Source organism: Amblyomma americanum, chromosome 6 (genome assembly GCF_052857255.1).
Source record: "Amblyomma americanum isolate KBUSLIRL-KWMA chromosome 6, ASM5285725v1, whole genome shotgun sequence".
Classification (NCBI taxonomy): Eukaryota; Metazoa; Arthropoda; class Arachnida; order Ixodida; family Ixodidae; genus Amblyomma; species Amblyomma americanum.
The window spans coordinates 38,445,511-38,465,228 of record NC_135502.1 but is presented as its reverse complement, the minus strand read 5'-3'; the positions used below and the strand labels follow the sequence as shown (position 1 = coordinate 38,465,228).

At 45.5% G+C, this 19,718-nt stretch overlaps 1 protein-coding gene across 2 annotated transcripts in view; it reads right to left on the bottom strand.

Moving 5' to 3' along the window:
- Window positions 1-19,718, bottom strand: part of LOC144136633 (dermonecrotic toxin SPH-like) — a 44,197-nt gene that overhangs the window by 2,758 nt on the left and 21,721 nt on the right. For both annotated transcript variants that reach the window (XM_077669133.1, XM_077669134.1), the window contains exons 2-6: window positions 8,879-8,953; window positions 6,698-6,965; window positions 5,813-5,944; window positions 2,716-2,838; window positions 760-997 (exon numbers count right to left, since the gene is read on the bottom strand). In XM_077669133.1, coding sequence (XP_077525259.1) covers window positions 760-997; window positions 2,716-2,838; window positions 5,813-5,944; window positions 6,698-6,965; window positions 8,879-8,938 — 821 coding nt within the window. In that variant the 5' untranslated portion in view covers window positions 8,939-8,953. The remainder of the gene's footprint in view (window positions 1-759; window positions 998-2,715; window positions 2,839-5,812; window positions 5,945-6,697; window positions 6,966-8,878; window positions 8,954-19,718) is intronic.

Sequence of the window (19,718 nt, the reverse complement as noted above, 5' to 3'; positions counted from 1 at the left end):
GCAGCTGAACTAAATGTGTTATAAGACAACGCTGGAAGCAAACAGATATTGCCTTACACAGGCAGAATCAGGCATGTTATTACTTAGCAAGAAAGGTTATGTGAAATGAAACGAAACGGCGTTTTGCAGTGAAACTGATGTATGTTCCACCGGCATCACCATATTTCGGTACACATAGCCTAGCTCTGAACGAATTGCGGTTTTGCTCGTAAATATCGTTCGTTTCATTTAATGCATTTTATTAGCATTTACGTTCCCTTCTGGCCGCGCTCCGATATGAACAGTGTTTATGTTGAAAAGTGGCCCTGCCTTCGGTTGACGAGTAGAGCGGTGAAAAAGCGGCAGCCCCCTTGGCATGACAGAGCACATCAGTGCCTTTGCACGCACGCCAAAGCCAGATTTAAGGAAAAATGGTGGTTGTCCTCCCATCCTAAAGGCGAAATTTCCAACTGAGGAAACGAATTATGAGAGAGAGAGAGAGAGATAAAGGTTTAATGCCAAGAAATGTGGAGAGGTCGGCCGCAGGAACAGGTATCTGGCCTGCAAATCTCTGCAGCAATTTCAGAAACCGCATTGTCCACGCGAGATCTATGTGGTTCTTTATCACCGCACGAATTATTTAGTTAGCGCGTCTCGTTATACGTCTTGGTTTTACAACGTTAGCGAAAGTGAGTGTTACCAGAAGTTTTCAGAGGCGTTTTGCACTTTAGTGCAAGATGTGATTACCCGTTTGCACGTATGATCGTGCAATAATCGTACCGTATGGAGGTGCGGATGGCGGAGCTGAGGTCGATGGTCCAATGGTAGACTTTGTCGGCGTAGCTACGGTCAGTGCGCGAGTCCCGGTAGCGCAGCGCCTGCTTGAGGCGGTTGGCTGGCCGGAACAGGCTCAGGCAGTTAGACACGCCGTCGCCCTGCCACCGGTTGTGGTCGATGCCCAGCTCACTGTACATCTTGGAGATGTCCTCCAGAGGGTCGTTGAGGCCCACGTCGAAGCCTGCGCAGAATGACGAGAGGACATGTTCCAAATGGGTATTCCTGTAGCTAAACCTACAGTACGCAGCTAGAAAGTCTCGCCCTACGACGATCATCTGGAATGCAGTGCAGTGATATATAGTCCATTGATGCAGGACATAAGTGAAAGATGAGCCTTACGTTTGTGTACTGCATGAATTAGTTTAATTGTTAGACATACTATAACTAAAAGAATGATGGTTTAAACTCGATGTAAAATTACCTGTGTGTGTGCTGGGGCTGTATTAACGCCGCGTAACCAATTGTTCTCACTGAGAAAGTACAGGACTTCTATCTGTGCTATACACACGTTACTAAGCACGTCCAGAGCAGTGCCGTTCACAGTACACAGTACACTGAGTAAAGCTGAGATTTGGGCGAGTTGGTAAGCATTCATGGTGGGTGAACAGCGCAAAAAAGGTGGGACAAAGGCAGCGCTTGTCTTGCCTTTGTCCCGCCTTTGTTGCGCTGTTCACCCACCATGAACACAGTACACTTTTGGCCTGCACGACAAGAAGTACTACTCGCAACAGATAAAAAAATGCATCACCTCAATACTGTTGGTGTCCCTGAGAGCACTGCTCAACAATAAAACTTATCAGATCTGTCTGTGCAAAAGACAGTGCCGCTCCCATGATCTTGCCTGAGAAAACATTACGACTTCTAAAAATGACAGGCAACGCAAGCAGTTACAAGCGCTCCGTGCACAGTAACCTAATGGTATTGAAAACTAACTGCACTAACAGAAAATGCATACACAGGAGACGAGGGAGAGTGACATAGATTGGTCCTCGTCTCCCGTGTCTCTATTTTGTGTTAGCGCAATTTGTTGTCACTTTGAAACCGTGAAGGAACTCGCGCAGCAAGAAGTACTTCTAAAATACTAGTCATAACTCCCCAGCATTAATCTCAAAGCAAGAAAAGCGCCATGCATGAGATAAAGTCTAATACAAGCCTTAGCCATATAGGGAAATGGGCTCTTCAAGCATGAATTACACAGCGGAAGCTGTGTACGTAATCAAGATCTTATTCTAGTTTTTATGCTCTCCTTGTTTTATGCTCATTGCATGCGCTCCCACAGAAAACCTAGACCTCCCATCAGCGTGCAGCGGTTATCCACTATTATTCACACAAGTAATCTTTGGTATCAAATAGAAAACTAAAGCCTGCGGGTAAGCTACTGGCGATACATTTTTGCTGTTCACACTGAAGGTTGCAAGCTTCTTTGCGCATGTATCGTTCTTCACACAGTGAACTGTCGAAGCACGCCGTGTCGTACGCTGTGTCTTAGCTGAAACATAACGTCAAACTTTTTATTTCCGTAGTTAGTGCACATATCAACCAAGGGCGGAAGTTGCGTTTGCTTTCCTTGATTTGTGTCGCAAAACGAAACCTTTTTACTGCATAGAATAATCGGTGCCGGAGTTTGGCACTAAAAATTATTGGAATGAAAACACACATGTAACAAAAGACAAGGCACACACTACCGTGATTTTTTTTCGCAAAACATAGTGGTGAAATATGAGGTTCTAGTACATCTTTTATCGTATCCCTCTTGAGGTGCTGGTCCGACTTATACACCATATCAAAAAGATAGCGAAATCGGTACCCGACAGTCAGAACTGCTTCCCTCACAGAATTTCCAATGTTTAAACCCACTGTTTACAAGATTCTGTGAACAGCTGCAGGTCAGCTACTCACCAACCCTTTCTGCAATCGCCGGATCACCATTCTTCATCAAGGTCTCGATGACTCCTTTGAAAACATCTTTGTCAGTGACGTGTCCGATAGACAAAAGCACGTTCACAGTGTTGTTGACGTCGACTGTGAAAGAAAAAATAAGAATGTTATACGGCGGCAAGATTGTGACTGCCGCCTTTATGCATCACGCTAAAAATATGTACACGTAGCTAAGATATGAAAGGGGATACAATGTGGTCATTAAAGCAGTTATTACTCCATGACTAACAACCAAATGTTTTCTTGTTTTTTAAAGAAGTTTTTCTTCAGGACACATCACAGCCATCAGATATTTTAAATTTTACCGCAAAAATAACAGAATTCGTTCTTGTGTGCAAGCTGGTCGTTCCTTTCACATTGGAGACATCCGTAATACGCATTTCCATCAAGAAATTTCTTACGCAAAGGCTGCGTTTAGTTTTTAGATGGTTGTAGCAGGGTTGTTTCCAACATGCTTGAGTTGGTTTTCCTGTGCGATTTATAACTAAACCGTTCTGTGCTGTGGAAGGAAAAGCACAGATCAGCTAATAAGAGGCCGAGTTCCGCAACTGGGTAATGGTTGGAAAATGGCTGTATTGCTATTGGCCTTCTCACTGACGCCGGCGAGTCACGTACCTACTGATTCCAGTTTTACCTTCTCATATCCTGCATGGTGTTAGTGAAATGCGATACAATTGCCACATATCACAAACATGAAAGTATTAGTGACTTCACTGCGAAACAGATATACAAAGCAGCAAAGCCAGTTTAGCAATATGTCAAGGAATTTTTTCAGAGCGTGTTAGGAAATATTGTAACTATCTCCACTCCATGCGCCTAAGAGGTTATGAATGTTCCCGCACCTTTATAAGCACAGGAAGGTCATCGCTGGGCGGAAAATGAGGATCGAAAGAAGCAAAAGGAACCAGAGTGAACTTTTAAGTGTGCGCACAAAAGAAACGAAGTGAAAGTGAAAAATGGTATTTATTTGCGGCAATACCAGACAGTTTATAGCATTATATCATGTTTTCATTGAACACCTAACGGCTCACATGCCAACCGTGTTAATGCCTGACATATTCATCAAATCCGTTTAGATAAAGCTTGCTGCTTAGCAGCACACGTCTGTCATGTGGCAGAACGCTCTTTCAGTTAAGTTTACGCGAGGAATGCGCAGCACTGTTGAAAACGAGAAAAAAAAAACGAAGATTTTACATGTGTATGGCTTTTGCAGCATGGTGTTGCCAGTGTTGGCAGACGCCAGGAAACCGGTGAATTATCTTAACTAATAAGTTGGTTAACTGATTTCCAACAATTAACTTTATAACTACTAGAGTTAGGCATGTAGTTGCAATTAGAGATTTGTAGCCGATCGTTAGTAACCGCCATATCAGTTTTTGGAATTTTGAAAACGCGATTATCCTTGGCACTGTGGCTCGACAAAATTTGGCGTTTTCGACTAGTTACGCGCACTGGAAGGGTTGCTTTGCCTGCATGCTTTCGAAAGCGTATGCATTTCGCACGATGCTGCCAGATTTTGTCGAGCCATAGCGATAAGGGTAATCACGTTATCGAAATTCCAAAAACTGATATGGCGGTTTCTAACGGCCGGCTACAAATCTCTAATTGCAACTAGACGCCTAACCCTAATAGGTAAAAAGTTAACTATTTGAAATTATTTCCCCATCTTACTAGTTAAGATTATTCACCGGTTTTCTGGCGTCCACCAACCCTGACAATACCACGGCGCAAAAGTCTTATTTTTGCCTCAAAATCCCATTTTTGAAAATTACTTCCTTCTTTGTAACAACCGGTATACCTATTGTTTAGGTTCTGGTGGTGTCGAACCCTTATTTATGCTAATATTATTATTTTCGATTTCATCAATATTACACTTTTGATCTACAGTATTTATGATCGAATAAATCTTCTTCCGCACTTGCAGTTTTCAAGCCTTTTTTTTCTCGTGCATAAACTTAAATGTGACACAGAGAGAAGTAATAAATATTATCTTTATTAGGCCACTGTGTAGTAGGTATTCATCGGCCTAGTATCTCTTGCTTATCGAAGAGTACAGTGCATGTCTTTATCTCCCAGGTATCATGTAGCAGCTCTGGTGACAGTTTATCAACAGTTACGAACTTCAGAGGATTGAATTTATCCATTGCAAGGAGTTTAAGGCGTTTTGCGATAATATGCATTTCAGTCATGCACCTGGGCCAACATTCACAAAGCTACTGGTTTTTCATCATACGTAAGGTCAGATCGTGAATGGCCACCACCAGAGCAATGATGAATCACAATATTCAAGCATGTTAATTAAGGCTAAACCAGACACAAATAATCTTCCATGTGACAGCACTCGAATAAATTTGCGAAAATGAGCACCGCTACACGCTTCCTGTTGTGAAGGGCGTGACTCTTGCAAACAGGTTGCTGATATCTCGCTGGCCAACCCATCCATGAGATGGCGTATCGCCCACAGTGCAAGATAGTAATAGAAGGCTGAAGTGGTGCGCTATGCACCTTTCGTACGTATTTCACAAATGTCATGCCCTAGTTTTCACCTATGTTTCATAGAACTTTGCTCTTTTTCGGTCCTTCAAGTGCGTTTTGCGCGTCTGTTGTCGTGGTCGAACAAGATGTGTATTTCTCCCACTAGTAAACTAAAAGCTCATTAGTAAAAATATAGCGATGGCAAAAGATGCCGCTCTTAATAAGGAGTGATGGGACAACACATTCAAGTCGAAGTGCCTTTACACTTGTTGATACAGTTGGTCAGTATTTTCTCTTACTGTTCTATATGCAAGGAGACAGAAGCCTATGATGGACTGCATGCAATATTTTATGACTGCCGTTAATCCTGTCAAAAGAGTTCGCAAAGACGCCCAGCAGTGGTTCAGATGACACTGAGTAAAGTAACAAAGTATCATTGTTTGTAAGAACGCTGTTCCCGGAATTGTCCTTTGCGTAATGTAACTAATGCGTTTAATTCTTTTTTACCTTTTAGAAAGGTGTTACCAGCAACTTTTTAGATAGCGTCTTAAAATTTTAGCTCTACATTGCAGCTGCTACTCACCGTTGTACCAAAGGTGCTCCAGCAGCTTCTTGGCGATGTCTTTGCCTGCTTTAAGCTTGCTTGGAGCAGGGAGGTCGCTCACCTTCAAGTCCAAGAACAGCAGGGCGACTCGATTCTTGTACTTGGCATCCGCTTTGAAAACGGAAGTGCAGGAAAGAAGTCAGGAGCCATGTCTTTACTGCTTCGCCATGCCAATTTTCTCTGGACGCGTACATCATTAAAAATAGCCCATATTGACTCGTACTACACGCTTACTTCGTATAGCCTTCATTAGAAACTGCTCCTCATAGTTGGTGAATTTGGGCAGCACGAAATTTAAGTCACTAGAGTGCAGAATGAAAATAAGTATAGATAGATAGATAAAGAGGAGGAGGGTAAGGCAGGGATGTTAACCAGAAAGGTGTTCCGGTTGGCTACCCTGCACTGGGGAAGAGGTATTACGGGACTAAAAGGAGGAAGAGAGAAGGGGAAAAAGGCATAACACACACACACGCGCACAACGCTGTCACAATTTGTCACTCAATCCAGTCGCTCTCAAGTAGGCAAAGAGTGCCTTGTATGCCTTGAGGGCAGTCGACTGCTGTAAAATAAGTATAAAACTACAACGTGTAAAATTGGTACAAAACAAGACAATTGTGGACATCAGAGTTGTTCAGACTAAGCTGGTGATGGGTAAAGCCCAACCACATGGCTCACAGATCATGTGACATAATCGACAGAGAAGGCTCAAACATTTTCAGGCAATGGCTAATGCAATAGCTTTGAATAACCGGTTGTTTTCGACAAGCGTTCAAATAGTGGTGCCGAGAAGCGTTCTGTCAGGCCTGTCCGCATCTTGGAAAGTCTGTACTGCGCACGGTGTCCCCTGAACGGACGCGGACTTGCCTGTGCCAGTGACCTTGCGGATGTACTCGAGGTAGTCGACGAGGTTCTCGCGCATGTAGCAGTTGCGGAAGCAGTCGCAGGGGCTCCCGTGGAAGGTCTGCTTGGCGGTGCCGTCGCTCTGGAAGGTGACGTCGGCCTCGATGGCGTTGGCGCCCAGCCGCAAATACTGGTCCACCTCCTTGATGGAGTTCACCATGTGAGCGATGTTGAAGAAGGGCCGCTCCAGTTCGTCCAGCCTGTTGGAAGACGAGGGCCCTGCCGCCGACCTCTGCGATGCGCGATTACGGCAGTTGACGATTCGAACGGTTGCAACGCAGCATCTATTGACGGTGTAGTTAGTGGAGCCTGTACTATGACTTGTCTCATGGAGTATTTCTCAACAACTTTCTTTTTGCCGTTTTCAGAAACGCTGCAGAGAAAGCGCTGCACGGACACGAGTGTTCTTCCTATTCTGTCGCTCTCTCTGTGACTTTGTATTTTGCAACGCTTCCGAAAATGATGGGTTATGGTTTATGGAGGTTTAACGTCCTAGAGCGACTATAAGAGACGCCGTAGGGAACGGCTCCGAAAATTTCGACCACCTGGGGTTCCTTAACGTGCACTGACATCGCGCAGTACACGGGTCTCTAGGATTTCGCCTCCATTGAAATGCAACCGCCGTGGCGGGGGTGGAACTTGCGTCTTTCGGGTCAGCATATGCACTAACCTGATCCGTCACCTTCCTGAACTTTTTTTGTCATTGAACTGCTTCTATTCATCACTGTATAATTGTTGAGCCGTATAACCGTAAACAAGCCCAGCCTTATTGGACACCACCTTTAATTGTGAGGCAACTGTGGAATATCGTGAGATACTGTTACGAACATATTGATGGGAATGGTTCAATCTTCCAATGCGTAGCGAAATCTTGCTTTGCAAATGTGTCCTGCGCTTGCACCGAGTAGTTAAGACTGCCACAAAAAACTAACGGGGTGCTTTTTTTTAAATGAATAGTAAACTGAAAGCTTCCTGAGGGAGATCTGCGGTTATATTGATCATTATGGTGCCGTCTTACGACATGCGAAAAATTGCTTTCGTAAACAACTTCCCGCCGAAAAAGGCACTTGTTCATAATTTCTGCCTCGGAGTTGTGTTTGTCGCATCTGTATTCTACAAATGCGTATTGTACATATTCCAAGCCACTGTATGGCCTCCAAACGTTAAGGAGATGTGTTCATTGCGTTGTTATGCTTCCAAAAAGCTGCTTTTACTGCGGGCATCCTGCCATTATCTAGTACAGTGTGTGGGATAATAAGCCTTAATATTATTTCATCGCTCTACATCACGTCAGAGCTAAGTTGCTTGGTGTCCTGTTAAACACTTCTCTCTCTCTCTCTCTCTCTCTCTCTCTACACCGTCTCTATATTCAGTTTTAGCGCATTTCACATTAACAGGAAACCAACAAAAAGCAGAAACACGCAGAAAATTAAAACTAAATTTTTTGCAATTGTAGGCGTGCAGTCTGTAATTGCAGGGGCGAGCAATAAAGCACACTCTTCTTCTAAAATCGACGGTAAGGCCGCGAGAAAGCTTTGATTGTTCGTAACTCGAAAACTTGCGCGTAACTAAGCATCAAAGAGAATGTTCGGAAAGAGAAGAGTGCCCCGTGGCCTCATATTAGGGATTTCATTAAAGCACTTGCAACAAGGGTGGCACGAACATACACATCGAGAAGTAAAAAGATTGCTCAAGCGGATTGGACAACCTGCCATAAGCGCAGTTATAATAGCTTCATTATATAAATGCTATAATCAAACTCATGACAAGCAAAATTGTGAAATCAGAAAGAAACCATTTTGAAATAAAGTTCTCGGTGCTGCGCGCAGGAGGACTGACGGATAACTTCTGACGCTCGCCTAGTGTACACGCGCGCATAATTACTTATTATTAATCTCACTTTACACTAGACGAGCAATATGATTTGTAGCAAGCTTCACCAGAGGGGATTACAAGCGATTGCGCTCAACATGTAGTCAATGGGTAGTTTGAGGTACTTTCAAAATTTGCTGAAGGTTTGCTAGGCATCGTTTTCTTCAGGTCATTGCTGACTGTTCATTGCCAACGTGCCGGTTTTACGGTCCATCAATGTGATAGTTGCAATATAATATCCAGTCCTTACATCCAGACGCCAGGCAAACTTACCTCAGCGATCCAGCACAGCAACACAGCTACAACGGTCCGACTTATGCTGGCCGGTGCCATAGCTGGCTCTGGGCCCTGCGGAGGAGGAAGGGAGGCGCTGTTACAAAAATTTGGATCCAATGCGAACAGCGCAGGTTTTCAGACCCTACTGAAACGTTCGAGACGAATCGCTCGTATGGAATTATGGGAATATGGAGCGCATATGATATGGAAATATATATGAACATCCATACGTTCTCTGTACGGCGACCACGCTAAATGCCTGCAATATATCGTTAATGTATTTATAAAAAAAAAAAGCTGCCAGCTTAACTTTTGCAAAGGCTGGCTGGTTCCAACAACGCAACAATTCCAACATCTCGTATTCGTGCTGTGAGACAAGTGGGTTGAGCATTGCGAAAGTGTCGAACAGAACGATGAAAGTAAAATTTTCCTCCGTATTGTTCGCCTTATTCAAAAGCTTCAAAACTCCTGCGTGGTGTAAACACTATCCGTGGTTATGCACACATTGTTGCACAGCAAAAAAAAAGTTAAGGTGGGCACTTAAGGCCCTTACGTGCTGTCAATAGCCTTTGACCTAAAGACTTTTACACTAAAGGCATTCACCCTAAAGTCCTTTGACCTAAAGGCATTTAATCTAACGGCCTTTACCACAAAGGCCTTAAACCTAAAGGCCGTTAACAGGAAGGTAATCGTCCTGAAAGCCTTCACCCTTAAGACGTTTAACATAAGACCTTTATCCTAAAGGCTCTTACCATAAAGACATTTACACTGAAGGCGTTTACCTTAAAGCCCTTCATCCTAAAGGCCGTTCACATAAAGGTTTTCAGCCTAAAGGCGTTTATCGTTGTCATTGTTATTGGTGCATAGACATCGCCAAACATTCAATCTCGTTTATCTCCCGCAATTTCCCACATCACGTGACTAACTTCAGAGACTTCATCACACACCGGCATTTTTCATTTTAGGAGGCCAATAGTCCTTTAGCATAAAAAGAGACATATTGCAGCTTAACCTGTAGTCAGAAGCGTAAATAAGCATGAAATGTTCACAGGCCTATTACTGTTATCTGCTACATGCCAACGATCACCATCATCATAATCATCATCATCATCATTCTAGGCGCAGCGAAGCTTCACAGTTCCCTGTGTCCATAAGCAAACACCGCACTCTCTACTTACAGAATTAGTTCCTTAGTGTGCATGTCGGTGGTGATAGGCTGCATGTGCCCTTGCATGGTGGCAAGACATTCTGATGCTGATGCGTTCTCAGTTTGGGAGCGCTCCCTTGAGACCCTTTGTAATTTCGCTGAGGTACAAAGGGTTCGGCAAAATGAGCTATGCTGGATCCTCTGATCTGACTGTTTATCATATGTGAAAAGGTGTTTCAAACGTCTGATAGTCAAACAGAAGTTTGATTAACTGTCCGTTATACATCTTTCACGATTTGTGTACGCTGGTCAGTTTGTGTGAGCACATGAAAAGCATAGGCTAATCCTTCATAGAAAGGAGCTGGTCACAACACGAATAGGAAATGTACGCTATTTGAAAGAATGACTGGTAACGTTTTCCCCTAGCCCACACGCGCAATCCACAAATGTTACTTTACTAAGATAAATACTACTATTAAAAAAAACTGTCATGGCTTGTAGTAGACAGTCAGACTATTGGTTCGGGTTCTTCTTGAGAAACAGCGCAAAGGACCGGACCTGTCGCCTTTTTTGTGTCCCGTCATTTGCGCTCTTTCTCAAGATGCCATGGCCTAATGGCTATGACGTTAGTTTTGCAGTCGCAGGGCTTTTTGTTCCCAGCGTACCTGCCGAGTAAAGCGCGTTCTTCCTCGAACATTATTCGTGACGTGCGGAAATTGGAATATTTTTTGTTGGAAATATGTAGAGAACATATTTGCATAAAAAAATAAGCTACAGATGATTGACTCAACTAAGGTCCTATCTTGGAGCAGTGGTCATCACTTGTTCCTCTGCAAACGAAAAATTATGGCTAAAAAGCCGCAAAAGTTACCAAACTTCCAGTAGATTATATTTGTTCCAAACACCTACAGACCCCACTGCTTCTTATTTCAGTTCTAAAAAGCATGAAAATCGCAGAAAATTTCTAAATATGGCTGATCCAAGAACGTTCTCTGTATTGAGCACTATATATTCCTTTAACAAAAGCCATTGCCTTGACCTGAGGTGTTGCTCTATTTTCGACTGGATGACAACAAGCAAACTACAGTACTCTGCAGGGATTTATATATCGATAACAAGACCACACAGCTGTTCAAGGAAGAACACACAAAGGTAAATAATTAAATACAGGATTAAAATTAGTATCTGTGGATTATGGATAAAATAGTGGCTGTTACTTGTGCAGTGATCTCGCAGTTAAATGCTGTATTGGGTAAGTGTGATAAATGATATGTAAAGATAATTTACAACCACAATAGCAGAATTGTTGTAAAAATGTCCTATACCATCAACATGCTCTTTTTCATCCCCACTGCCATATTTTTGCCTTCTGCAGAGCAAAGGCCTCTTACAGCAATATCCATTTGCCGCTGTCCAGTGCCAGCCGCGGTCACCTTTTATCAACTAATTTTCTGACCGCGTCCCTTTACGTCTATCGATTTGCCGCATATTTATTCAATCAGCCGGCAGCGACGGCATGATTCAGTAGCATGCAGCCGAAATAAAACGAGCAAACCATTCCTCGTGGAAACAATTTATGAGGAGGCATTTCCCAAACTTTCGGCGTGGCGACCTGGCTTTATACAGAAGCCTCGGGCACATAACGATTAAAACGCGCAAATGCTTTGAAGGAAGGGCTCGTTAAGTGCTTAAGTGGCGAGCAGAGTTAGCGAATATTTGTGCATCGTGAAACAAAAGTTTCTGTCACGTCCAAAGCGCTCCACGGGAAGGCATTCAGGCTGTTTTCGCCTATCGTGGCGTTCAGAACGGCACGTCATGTTGCGTTCATGGAAATTGAGTGGCGCGCATTCTTGCACCTGCCATGTTTTTCTCAAACCAACGAGAGCAACAGACAGATGATGTGCGCTCAGATCATTTCACCTCCTCTCCCGTCGACCACGATCGTCACCGACACCATGAGCACGCGTCTACAGCTGCTCTCCTGAGTACAACGCTCACGATCTGGTTTACATCAGCCCACTTCAAAGAACTAAACAGCATTTCGCTCCGCGCTCATATCTGCATAGGCCGCCATATAAGAGAGCCGTGAGGCGCGACGAGTTCTTCGTACCTCCGTGATGCAAAGCCTTGCCACGCGTGCTGTTTATATGACCCAGCGATGAAACGCTAACCAACAGCTGAAGGTTGCTTCTCAGTACGCATGATACATCGAATACAAAGTATACCATGAGGACCACTTTTTTCGCCCCACGTCTGAGGAATAAATAGCACTAAAGCAGCGGTCTTAGCCTGGTTACCCGCGGATCCATCATAATAGGTGGAGTCAGATATCAAACCCAATGTTATCGTTTTATGTAAATGCTTCGTATAACCGTTTAAAACTGCGTATATACAGCCGACACAAATTCCAGGACGGACTTTCAGGTTTCGTTACAGAGCTTCAGCGTTGCGCAGTAACCGGTCTGTAAATGGTCTAGATAAGAAACGTCGATATGCTTTGTCCTAGCACAGAAAACACTTAAAGCGGTTTCCTCTGCAGTAAAAAAAAGATAGCCAGCCCTGGCTTATCTGTATAGCCTGTATACTGACTGCAACAAAGGTATCACGTGGTTATCCGTGCGTTATTACCGCTGAAAGCGGAGGTATCTCTATCGGTAACCCTTTCCAGGCCGGCATTCGGCTCGCAAGTTTGCCTAAGACAGAAACTGCGCTCCTGACGCACATACCGTGTCACGCCAATGGGTGAAAGAGATACCGGGTTAAAACGTCACGTCATTCGGAAGCATGCGGTGCTGTTTTTCTAAACTTATCTATAAGATATGTCTTACAACAGCGTACAAGACGAGGAACTGAGATGAAGAAATAGATACAGCTAGAGCACCAGTTATAACTTTGAACTAAACGATTCATTACAGGCAACGTCGAGTATATGCAGCTTAGTGATTAATATATGCGAATGATAAAACTATAGGACAAAAACCAACAGAGAAAACGTAAAAGAAAAAAATTCATTGGAACGCTCTGCGCGTCTCTAGATAGGCCAGTTGCTTATTGGGTAGCGCGAACTTAGGGTTATGTGGAAAACTTTCGTCAGATATTGGCGACGGTGAAAGCTTTTGGGATGAGTGGCAAGAAAGCTTTCGAAGTTTAGAATCATTAAAAATTACTTATTTCTTCGCGGTGTAACCATAGCAGTATACGTGCAAACAGGCACGTCGTACAGCTTCGTAGTAAAGAAGCACATTTTACAAGCCTTTCAAACTGTCGGTTATCTGCTTAAGCGCTCAATCAGCTTAGCGTGAAGGTACAATAATATAGCTACATCTCGCAAAAGTTGTTAATTTTCAAGATGATACGGGAAAAAGAAAACAGATTAATGGCTATTTCGCGAGTACTTTACATGACCCAACTAAGACGTTGAACTGCCTACTTAGAACACCGTCCACAGAAAAAAAAAAAGGCTGCAAGCAAACAGACGCTCATTTTAAAGTCAGCTAAATCACCAGTTATTTCTTTGAAAACTCATACCTGTCCAATATTCAGAAGTAAAATCCTTGAATGAGCTGACCCAAGAGAAGTCGAAAAGAGCGTTCGAAGCTCACTTCGTCTTTCAAACTGTGGACAGTAGTTCCAGGTGGTCGCATGCGGGTGCCTGCTCGTAATAGAACCTGTTCCTGAGACTCGCCTACGAAGGAATAAAGCCCAAGTTTTCGAAGAGGGCTGGCAGACGCATCGGCATCACCGGAAAGCAGCGCTGGCCGCACAGCGAACCTTGAAAAAGTTGTGGCCACCGACGCTCGCGCCTCTGCTGGAGCCGACTGCACCGCCTCCGCAGCGGGAGCAGTTCGACTGAACAGACCTCGGTCGTTTACACCCCATTCCCCCACTCTAACTTGCTCCCCCTCGCCTCTACTCGCGCTTCGCAGAAAAGGGACGGGCAACCGTTCCCACTCACAACATGACGCGTCTCGCGCGGCACTCCCCGCGTGCTCTTCTTACTCGCGTTCGGACGGGGGAGTCTTTTTTTTTTTTTTATTCGAGAAGTGTGCCATGAGGCATAAGTTGAAAAAGGAAAGGGGGGAAGGAATGCACGGGATTGAAAGTTAAAAGAAGGAGTGAAGAACCGTTGCGCTGAGGTAGTCGCAGAGGTTGTTAATGAAACGGTTGTCCATTGTCCACTTCACGAAGTCACTTTCGCGGTTCCACCGCAGGCCAACCTCCCTGAGGAGCCGTTTTCTGATAGCAGCCGTCGCTGGGCACGTCCACAACAAGTGCCGCACATCACATATGTCCGGTGCAGCGCCACAGTGAGGGCACCTGTCAGGTAGTGGCAGATCTTTGGCACGCCACCGTTGACGGACAGATGGTGTCAGAGCCGCCCCTGCCCGAATCCGGCGCACGGATACCTCCTCCTGCCGAGTAAGACTACGGGGGAGAGGGTGCGAACACGGAGGAATTAGAGCGCGTGTTCGCTGGCGCAGAACTTCAAAAAAGGCGCTGACCTGTTCGTCCGCGGAGAGCGAAGTTTGTGGCCTGCCCCGGACGGAGGTCGAGATGGCTCCGCGAACCGAAGAGCGAGAAGCCGGGGAAGAGGGTAACAGAGGCGTCAGGAACGAAGCAACAGACGATGGCCCTGTCGAGCCCGCGACTTTGTCTTCTTCTGCGCTTTGCTTTCTACCACTGAAATGCGTGACAGCGTAATTAAGCGAATGCTCTGAGAAGTTAAAGACCCCATTTTTCATTGGTTTTTCGTCCTCTCTAAAAGCAATGAACTGAAGCCGACCGCCGCAAAAGCAGAATACCCGGAACAGTAAGTAAGTGCGGCGTCGTAGGTTTTTTGCTCTGCTGCTGCCGTGACCCGTGTTTGTTCGATAACTGATTAAACAGCTCCCGTGAAAAATCGCTTAAGGTATAGGTATAGCACGGAGAGGCCGCAGATCAATGTCTGAGGTATGAAATGCTTGCATGATGTTCCCTGTAGTCACGTTAAGATATCTGCGCTTCAGTCAGTGGAAAATCAACAAGCATTTCATCGCGCGCCAGTAGATACGGCCAGTGATTGTAAAGCAGAGGACGATGGGATAGCTTCTTGCGTAACCAAATAAGATGGCTCTTTTTCCACTGCTCAGACTGTCGTTTCAATTATCTTTCTTATGGCTGGTAGCTGTGTGTGATGATTTGTTAATTTTCTGTCCACTCATTTGTTAAAATACTCCGCCGTTACAAGGTGTTTGTCATTTAAATTAAGCGGGGCATTGCCACTTTTTATGACGTCTCCTCATAGCGTTGTCGCTGTAGCGGTGAAGTGGCCTAGTGGCTTTGTGATGCTCTCAGTTAATCGTTTTCCCCTCAAGTCCTACCATTTTTGCTGCTTCGCATCTATGAGCTGACGCATCTTATTTCACTCATAAGCTTTCCTTGTAAGCACACGCAGTGTTACAGTGGCACGAGCGTACCGATCTGCATGCTGCACGTATGCGCGGCTGCGGCATTTTTGCGAAACATGGCTTCCTGGCAGATTACGTAGTAGGTGTACGTGCTGGCCACTCAAGAACTGACTCTGCTTTTTTCACAGATGCGCTAACGTTTATGAGATATGAGAGAAGTCACAGTAGCCTGAACAAGACGCACTGCGCTAATATTTAGGTGATCAGTTGACGGACAGGACAGGACCGGCTTCATTCCCGTCCTGCTTGCGCTGCGTTCGCTTAAATAGCACCACCAGCCTTGTTAAAGCCAAAAAGGTCAACTTGTCGAATAGCACATCCTGCTGAAGTCTTAGTGGGCTTAGTGCTTCCCGCTTGCAAGTACTTTAAAGACTCAGTTTTCTGTACTTCCTGGTATTGTTGCTATCATCCGTTGCCTTCGCTCTTATCACGACCTTTCGTTTTTCAGCAGGTGCATCACATGCAGGTATACATAAACGAAGTTATGTTCGACGTTCATATATCGACTTTCCAAACATTGGCGACCTGTGGGCCTAACTCGTGTTGCCACATTGAAGAATTTGTGTTCATTAGATTACTTTCTAGTTGCAGCTTTATCGACAGGGGTATCCTGACCCTCTTGTGCGCTCCCAAAAGATTCTGATTTACAGACTTTCTAGCTGCCTTCTGTTGCAGCTTTAATGACTACACATCCTGGTTGTTTTTTGAACAGGCTGCATTTTAAATGATGCAGCTCATTCACATTTCTGCACTTCATGCCCCTGATAGAACACCTTCGGCTTGGTACATTTAGCTGACATTTTGCTGGGCATTCTTCAGAACGTGTCAGTAATATTAATCTTTAGACCATCGTATGATTCCTTAAATCGGTCATAAAAATTATGGCGGAAGCGCAAGGCCGCGTTTGGGATGCGTGTTCCTTGTCGGGCCTTCATCAAAGAAACGGGGGAACTTAAGAGCGGCTACTGACGACACATGACCCAGTCGAGCAGCACGACAAAGAAGGGTCCTTCCTGGAAACAAAGGAGGTCATACGAAAAGATGCTGTTCAGCGACGAGTGAAGTGGAGGCGAATAAAAAGAATACGAATGACTCCTTAGCCCCCGCATTCTTTGTTACTCCTTGTTTTAGAAAAAAAGAAGGGCAGCAAGGATCACATAAAGAAAGCAAAAGAATGCGATTCACCATCGCAAAATCCTTGATTGCTTTAGCTGCGAGAATTTTTTTTTATATTTGCTTGCCCTTCGGACCGTCCTGCGCTGCTACAAAAACAGCGCGAAAAGCAGACAAAGTCCGTCGTTTCAGTGCATCACCTCGAATGGTATTCAGCGACCGGTCTGTAATGCGCTGTCCCCGCATTCTTCCTGAACGCTGACGAGCTGAGCGCGGAGGACAGAAGCCTTGGCGCAAGCAAAAAAGCAAACCGACCGTAACAGCACGCCTTGTTCCAGTACACGTATGCCCGCTGGCTGCAGCTTTTTATGCGTGCACTTTTCTATTTTTTTTCATTACAACAACATTTGATGCAAACGAAAAACGAAGCAAAGTGTGAGGGCTTGCGCATACGACGCCCATTTTCATACATTTCTTTCTTTGGCCTTTACGACCCAGGAATCTCACAGGCCTCGCGCATTTCAATGCCCTCCGGTCCCCTGCGCGCACTTTGGGCACAATACTGTCGCAAAATGCGGCGGCGGCTTTGCTGCTGTCATGCAGCCTCCGTAGCGTAGCGCGCTTGAGTTGGGTGATGAAGCGCGGGCTGCCTTCGTCCATTTTTCCTTCTCCACCCATCAGTGCATTCGGTCAGGAAGTTGCCGCTTCCTAGTTGCCGAAAGTATGAAGGGGAAGGGGGCTGTTGGAATTCAAACTTTTCTTCAGATCATTACAAGCGCCGTACTACCGTGAATTTTGGAAGGGCGCTATTATGGCCATTTTCAGCAACTCCTCGCGACAAGCGTAATCTTAAATGAAAAAGATAAATCATGAACTTAGTGCGCTTAGAATCCATACAAGTGCTACCTTTCACCCTATATTCTTTCTTTCTTCAGTGGTCTGTCGTTTGGAAAAAAAAAACTGCGCTAAAGCTCCTGTTGCTGCAATCCAATTCAACAACTCTGCGTCTAACGGCAGTGTTAAGTAGAGCACTTGAGCTTCTTCGGTTACACCATGATGAGACCGATATGTCCGATATTAAAGTTCTCTTTTCCCAACTGAGATCTTGATTTCGAATACTCCGCCATTCAACGCTAAAGGCGGAACTGCAGCTAGCACCTGAAGACGTCGAAATGAATGGAAGAAAAGTCTGGACTTCATTCTGTTACCCGTCCGCGTCTTTATCCTTCCCTCACCCTCTTTCATCTGCGTACGCGATGTTTGAGGCGACCGGGCAACGGAGCGAAGCGCTGCAGCACCCAGCGACGTCGCTGAACCACGAATGTCACCCTCCTGCACTGCCTGGACCTTGACCGTCCATCCTCGCTCAGCGGTCAGAGGAGCAACCCACGTGGATGGTTCGCTGCCTACGAGAGCATCCTCCTTTTCTTTTTTCTTTAATTCCTCCCTAAACGAACAACACAGCGCCATGCGACCCAGAACCGAATCTCTTTTCTCATCGTTCCTTCCGCTTTTTTTCTTCTTCTTCCTTCCTACTCTCCTCAGTCCACTTCCGCCGCGGCAGCCTCACCCCCTCACCCTTTTCCTTCGCGTGCCTCGCAGATGGCCCACAGCGATTTCTCGTGAACACCTCGAAGTGCGCTTTATTATCCTTTGCCCTCGTGTGTGCCGCGGACGGTTAAGGCCGCTTAATGACGTGACTGCGGCCGATTGCGAGCCTTCCCGGCAACCGGTCCGGGCGGATCTGTGCGGGTTCTACACAGGCGATCCGGCCGCCGCACTGCATCTCAGGCCGTCCGAATCAATTTGCGACTGTAGAGATAGGCCGCTGCCACCGTGTGCATGTCGGCTCTGCCGCGCCCGAGCTCCGCTCTTTTCTTTCCCTTAGTTTCGAGATAAACTGCGCAGCACAAGGCGGCCGCGTTAGGCCTTTTCTTATGGTTTTCTTTAGAACTGCTGTAAGAACTCCCAAATAGCTCAGGATCTACGACTCGATAAATAACCAGGCACATCAGAGACTAGGTTTCGTGAATCGTTCCGTCTTTCATAATGGTCTGTTTCTGAGGACGCGACGCAAACGCTGACCAGAAATAGGGCTAGGCATGCAAAGAAGAAAGCAGATGATTCGTGGCAATAGTGCCACAGAGCGCAGCGCGAACTTGAGGGGGGGGGGGGGGGGGGCAGCGCCTTTAAGCACAGGCAGAAGAGAAGATGATGATGATGATGATGAATATGAATTTTTATGGCGCAAGGACAGCTTTGGCCAATTAGCGCCATGACACAAGGTGGTTTTCATTTCACAAGGTGGGGTCAAAGACCCATTTCCCAGGGATTTAACCCTAAGAAGCCGAGCAACAGGCAGGGGAAAGCTTGTGCCCATTGTATCACCGGTGAATACCCGGCGGCACTGGGGATCGAATTCCGCACCTCCCGCATGCGAGGCGGATGCTCAAACCACTAGGCCACCGCTGCGGTTGGGAGAAGAGAAGAGACTACGCGAGGTTGTGCCGTCTTGCTAGCATGACTATGGCACAGCCATACTAGTAGCTTTTTCGGTAAGCTTTGGGAAGCTCGTTATTAAGGTAGCAATAGAAGCCCCATGCAGAGAAAATGCGGAGCAATCTGAGGGAAAGTACAGGTGCAATTTTGAGTGGGAAATCGGAAGAGGGCGTACTCAAGAACGTGTGCTGGCATGTTGAAAATTGCGATAAGCAATTCTAAGAAGGCACGTTCAGGTTTCGCACTTGTCAGCTATGTGACGGCAGTCACTTAATCATAAAAAGAGAAATCTGTCTGTCTCTGTTTCTTCCGTCCGTCCATCTGTCCGTCCGTCCGCCCGCCCACCTGGCTGGCTGGCTGGCTGCCTGCGCAGTCTGCCTTTATAAATTCATGATTCTATCTATATAACGGGCGTTTTTTTTTTCAAACATTTTCATTAATACCCTTTTTGGGGTAAAAATATGGCTTTTGCGGCATAGTACTACCAATGTTGGTGGACACCAGTAAACCGGTGAACCGTCTTAAGTAGTCAGCTAGTTAACAAATTTTTCATAAACCTTTTAATTAGAGTTAGGCGCCTTGTTTCAATTAGAGCTTCGTAGCCGGTCTTTAGCAATAGCCATATCAGTTT